A 6,399-nucleotide genomic window follows, 5' to 3' on the forward strand; every position below is an offset into this window, starting at 1 on the left:
TGTGAAAAACCATTCATGATAGTCTCAGAGAAGTATGAGGACACCTCCCACTTGGTGAAAAGAACCACAGATATGTCAACAAATTGTCAGCAGAATGGCGGCTGGCAAAAAACAGTACGAATAATAGGACTAGAACAATCCATTCACCGTCGGACGTTGTTTGTATCTGGTCCCATTTGGAAACAAATGACTAAAATGCACAAAGTAGCTATTTTAGGCTATCTTTATAGTGTAAATGCAAAATTTATTCTAGGTCTATGGATAATCTGGGAATAATCGCATTCTCTAGTAGGGATAAGGACTGCTCCCCTGTACTTTCCCATTCCGATGATGTTTCGTGAATGCACCATCATTTACAGCGTCGAAGGCACCTCAGCTGTTGACAACGGAGGGAGCCTCCATTTTATGATTTTTAGACAGAAATAATGCGGTGGAACGACGTGAAGAAAAACTTATCCTCACTAAATAAAAGATTTGGTGCCTATTGACACAAATCCTTATTTTCCCTTAAGACCTATAACGAAATCGTGAAAAAGAAAATCTCCCTATCGTAATACACACCGGAGTCCAATTTCACAGTCCGTGTCGTCCAGACAAGGCTTCAACAGGTCTGTCCTTATCACTCATTTCATACGCCATTTCAGTAGCTTTGATCAAAAATCAGCCTTTACACCTGTGACCTGTCAGATTTTGACATTTTTAATCGTAATTTCTCACGTATGATGCTCCCATGATACCAAAAATGGTTAATTCCAGTTCATAGTGTCGCACATTTGGTAGGTTTGAACAAAACCCTGAAGATTAATATAGCTAACCTTATTCATTAAAATGTGAGAACCTCTATTAAAAATAGACCCTCCAATGATAATAAATTTTGATGTTGATTATTTTAGCTGTTAAAATATGTTACACCATCTAACAATAAATACTAATAAATACTGTGGACGTTCTGGCTTTTTTAAGTGACAAATAGTACCAGCATAATAAAACGTGTGCAGCAGGAATAAAACAGAATTTCACAAATCAGTATAAAAGGTAAATCAAAAACCATTTACACACACACACACACATCATATATTAACTGAGCTATAAAACCTATAATATAGTGGATTCTCGTTGATATAAAATCTGTTGTGTAGCTCTTGTCCACCACCTACCGGTGAAAATAAATATGACATACCCAATTCTTTTTTCTTTTTTTTTTTAATTACGATACAGATCTACTTTGTGGTACAGTATACAAAAAAAGCATTAAAATTCATTTACATTGAGTTCAAATGAAGTGCACAAATTAAAAACAGATTTTCTAAGAGGCTCTACACCAGTTATCTCAAATTTTCAGTTAAAAGTTTAGCAATAAATAAATATAAATTATGAAAATCATATTGGAAAGGTCAGGTAATTCATTAAGGCACACTTTCATATCCCAAAATGTACCTCACAAAAACAATATGGCAACTCCATAAGGACAAAAATGAGCTTATTTTCCACCTTAAAAGGAAACATTTCTCCTTTTAACAGTAAAATATGTTCTGCATTGAACTACCCGCCTCAGAAAAGTTTATATATTAAGCAACCTTTCAGATCATTGCCTGTCAATTCATTAAGTCTGACACGGTTTTAAAAAAAAAAAAAAAAAAAAAAAAAACTGTTGTCACTGCAGTATTAATTTGAGAGACAGTATGCATCATAGATAAATGTGCAATGAGCATTATTTTAAAACGACAAACATCTTGAGACAGTTATGAATGGTGATTCGGAAACAAAAAATTATTGCTGAAATAATGGATGCTTTTTACAAGCCAATTTGGTTGAATAAGGATCCACCACTTTGTACTATAATAGCAAAAATGATAGACAGCCCCAGAGCACTTCTCACATTCAAAATGTCTGCATAGTTTGAACCTTTGACAACTGCTTCTGAAGACAAACAGCAATAAGCACAAATACATTTTCTCTGACATTATTTTGGCAAAAAAAAATGTAGAGTAACCATAAACATAGGTCATGTGATTCCTGTATATTTAGACTATTGGATGCCATCAACAAATAAGCACAAAAAATAATCCAGCACACTGATGCTGCAATTAAGCATCTGTTTCCCTGCAGTTTACACATATTTCTGCAACATGCATTCTACAGCATTGCATGACTTTTTAGAAATGCGTTTGAGAAAATGAGATGTGATAAAAATTACAAACTGAATTAGCGTAAAACTACATGTTTTCAGCACCTTTCACACACAAAAACATGTTCTTACAGAAGTAGTGGTTTGCCATTCTTGTAATTTAAAAAATTCTGGATGTACCAAGAGCCAAAACACTGTATTTACAAAATCCATTTTAAAAACACTTGATTTACAATATGCACTGTCATTTCATTGGAGGCTGTACAAAAGAAATAAATACATCAGTTTGTCATTCCAAAAAGGCAGAGGAATGTGCTGCATGCATGGTGGTCTAAACACATCAATCCAAGTCAATGTGCACAAACTGCTGAACAAATTAGAGTGTTTCAAACTCATGGCATGCATAAGTTGTGAAAATGACAGGTTTAATCATCCTTATCTATACACATATTAAAAACTGATTAAATTAATAGAGAACAATTGTACTAATGATCCCTGGTGTCGCCGACAGCTCTTTGTTGTACTAGAAATCGTGGACTCAGCATTTGCACATAAGGAGCAAACAGATCAGAAAACACTGCAGCAACTTGAAGAGCCACTCCAACACACAAAAAAGCTGGTTTTAGAAAAAGCTGGTGTCTTTCATATGCACACTTACAATTTGACAAATTATCAAAAAATAGAACAGTCTTGATATGTATGAAAGTGACTGAATATTTACAAAACGATCACTTAATACAAAATAACCAAAATCAATTTATAATCAGAAATGGAGTCTCAATAGAATTTGCCTCCTCATCCTATAAATAACACTAATGCCAATATTTTTTTTCCTTTTTTCTTTTTCTATAAAAAGAAAATCAACTCTATACAAAAGTTAAAAAAAAAAAAAAAAGAGACCCATATAAAAAGGAATATCACGTAGAAAAGAAACATCTAACCGATCTAAAGAGGGTGTGTGGGGGGTGGGGGGACAACAGTTCTGCCACTGGAGACAAATCCAAGTGGATGCCATGGATAACACCACAGGGGAAGTCAACAAAAACAATCACCAGGCTTCTTTCACGTTTTCTGGGAGCTCTGGAGGAAGTGTGTCTGGAAGCTCTGTGGCCGCTTGTGTGGATGCCAGCGTCTTCTGTTTTTTGGAACTACAGCAAGGCTTGAAAAGTCGAGGATCAATAATCACTTCTCCAAAACGGCCCTTGTAGACAATACCACAGCACACCTTTTGCCTAAAAAAAAAATAAAAAATATGGATCATGTTAAAAAGAGACAAGACATTTTACTAAGGCAAATCCAAGGTGTTTAATGAAGGCAGTAGCTTACCTTTTCCAGTAGGAACGGTCCAAGAAAGAGAAGATAGAGGGAGTCGAGCGTCTTTGTTTGGACTCGATGTCTGAGCCATCATCTGACTGGTTGCTGTAACTGGGAGACTGAGCAGGAGACACACTGGAGGTTGTGCTGTGAGCATCTGAGTCTGCTTGAAGGAAAAGGAACATTTAAAACAATCATCAAACTGTTGACTCACTCACTGACTTGAGTGTCAAATGCTAGTAAACCATGACTGATTAGGGGAATTCACTCATATTCTTAATCATTTGGGGAAAATTTTACTTTTAATTTGAAAAAAAAAAAAAAAAAAAAAAATAGTCTAGAGGTAAACTAGTGCACCAAAAACCCATTACAGTAAAAATCACAAATTGTCTTTAATCAATGGATCATTTAGTCTATAAATGTTCACAAAAAATTGTGAAAATACCAATCGGATTTTGTTATATGTCTAGGATGACATATTCTACATATCTTATGGTTCCAAGTTGTCAAACCAAAGAATTTGCTGTTTTTCCCGGTCTCAAACTATATTTTGAGAATTTGGACTGCAGGTCAGCATTAACGTCCAACCAATAGTCACACCCTATATTCAATTTCCAGGTAAGAAACTCATTAACCATCTACATAAAATAGTTTGTAATAAGGTATTTTGCTTTAAATAAAATGTAAACATTTCAGCAACCATCAAGACAGTTGACAAATAATTAACAATGACAAAACTGACTACTTTGTTCAGTCCTCATGCACACTATGCAGTGCAGTTACCACAGTGCCCTAACCCAAAGAGCCACAAGATGCTGCTAAACAGTCTTTTTAAATCAGCCCATCAGTTTATGCTGGACACGAAGAAAACCACACCAAACCCAAGACTGATTCAGAGTGAAATGGCACGCTGTTGTGCAACCACGATTCTTTAAGTCAGCGACAAATGTTTAATTTCTGGAAAGATAACAGATAATATTTTTATACAACTTACTTTGTCTCTTGAACTTGTGAAGCTTCTTTAGCTTGCTTTTCTTCTTCCCATCACTGTTCTTGATCTTCTTGGGCTTTGTCACCTTGAAGCCTGGTCCAGCTCTGGCATCAACCACCTGAGTCACATCAGGCAAAACTTTAAGTCAGTTTAAAGCCATAACATGACAAACAGTCAGAACGGGTCTCAATACTGCAAGCCAACATCACTTACATGGTTCCAGTTCTTCTTGGAGCCATGAGGTAGCTTCTTCCACCTCTTCACCAGTAACACACAGGCGTTGCAAATATCTCCAACACGATCTTCTGACAGCCTTAAACGGTCACACAATCAAAGCACAATGAACACAACGCTGACGTTTGACACTTTCAGGCAGGTAGACAGACAAGCCAAAATAAGCACACACACACAACAACAATGAATGAGAGATTTTACCCAAAACACAGTCTAAATGTCTCCTCATATCGACTGCTGTCTGTGAAGCGGGAGCTGGAGGACTTGGTCTTGCAGATGCAACAGCCGTCGTTACTCCGGTAGATCTTTGACTTGTGAAATCCAAACATAGTCTGTCTGTTGGTCACTGTTACGGCAAACCCCTGAAAACGCAAAACAAACCTCGGTAAGTGTCCCAGTCCCGTCATAAAGCCCAGTGAATGTCCGCACACAGTTGGGCTTTCTACTATTACTAGGGGGGCGGTCCCAACACGCGCACACACAAATGTACGCAAGCCATTCTTAAACCACAATTTGATCGTGTTTTGTTAAGGTAGCGGAGTATTGGCTCTACAGTGCACAAACAAATAAACAGAAAACTAACTTTGGATAAAGAAACAGCATACAAGTAACGTTATCTTAAGGAATGTAAAGCAAAGTCGCGGGAACACAAACGGTAAACGATAAGACTGAAATTACATTAACGTTATCCTGTTGTTAACGTTACTGGTTGTTTTCTTAAAGAAGGACAAGACAGGGACCAGTTCATTTAATGCAGCAGCGACTGATACAAATCCCAAACTTTCAGCCACTCCGTGCGGTTGACTGGGGGACAGTCACGAACGAACGTTAACACCCACAACATAGCGTTTCGCTATCGTTAACTGCCTTAATGTTACTTTCTTGAACAATAAATCAATCAATCGTAAACTCTACGAACTCGTGATCGAGAAGACAATATAGTTGTCAGTTTTTTTTTTTTAAACAGTTGGATTCATTTGCTGTGGAAACTCGGAACAAAAAGCGGGTAGCAACGCTTTCTGAAGTGGAGAAACAAAAAGCTACGGAGCTATTCGTTGAATTAGGCGTAACACATGGGTCTAAACAACACACAAATATCAACGTGGTGCAATGCGTGTGCGCTGTCAGTATTGTGATAAAATACAAGAAGTTGCGATGAAGCCATCCTTCCCTTTAAATTTTAACTTTTGCCCGCTAGAGCGCCAAATATGGCTCATTGTTGTTAGCTGTTAGCATGCTAGCTAGCCAACTCTGCTACACCACCACGCCACGCTCTCGTTCACTTCCACGTTATCCCATTGTCGAGTCTTTGTACATTTAGCTCGCAACAACTGGAGACGCGCACGTCAGGTTAAAGTCATGGCGCATTACGACTAGTCTCTCCACACATAACACACCGGTAAACTTTCACAAATGTAATTTCAGTACAAGAAAAATAAGAGTGTACTTACTGAACAAAAACTTTGAATCTTCGCCGTTTTCTCCTCACGCACTGCGCATGCTCTTACTACTACTGCATACAGCTGGTTATTAGCATATCATTAGCATAAAAAGCTGCAATGAAAGGGCAGCGCGCACAATGGCCATATAAGGAATGCAGCCGTTGAATTTGAACCTGGATCCAACCAATCGCTGCTATCCTCGCGTACGCCTCTGAAGACATGAATGATGGGAGACGTAGTGAACGAAAGGGGGAACGCTGTGCCTTCGCAGTTGGTAGCGGCCTTTTTAA

General features: G+C 37.8%; 1 protein-coding gene across 2 annotated transcripts; it reads right to left on the bottom strand.

Moving 5' to 3' along the window:
• Positions 1-1,190: 1,190 nt before the first annotated feature.
• Positions 1,191-6,168, bottom strand: sinhcafl (SIN3-HDAC complex associated factor, like). Of its 2 annotated transcripts, none has more exons than XM_026319862.1 (6): positions 6,119-6,168; positions 4,869-5,029; positions 4,647-4,746; positions 4,437-4,551; positions 3,455-3,605; positions 1,191-3,360 (listed from the first exon to the last, which is right to left on the bottom strand). In XM_026319862.1, exons 2-6 carry the CDS (start codon positions 4,994-4,996, stop codon positions 3,177-3,179), a joined length of 678 nt encoding a protein of 225 aa, XP_026175647.1. In that variant the 5' UTR covers positions 4,997-5,029; positions 6,119-6,168; the 3' UTR covers positions 1,191-3,176. The 2 variants fall into 2 exon arrangements, with proteins under 2 accessions (XP_026175647.1, XP_026175646.1); XM_026319861.1 differs by having other exon boundaries at positions 3,455-3,608.
• Positions 6,169-6,399: the final 231 nt, after the last annotated feature.

This window comes from Mastacembelus armatus, chromosome 3, assembly GCF_900324485.2.
Source record: "Mastacembelus armatus chromosome 3, fMasArm1.2, whole genome shotgun sequence".
Classification (NCBI taxonomy): domain Eukaryota; kingdom Metazoa; phylum Chordata; class Actinopteri; order Synbranchiformes; family Mastacembelidae; genus Mastacembelus; species Mastacembelus armatus.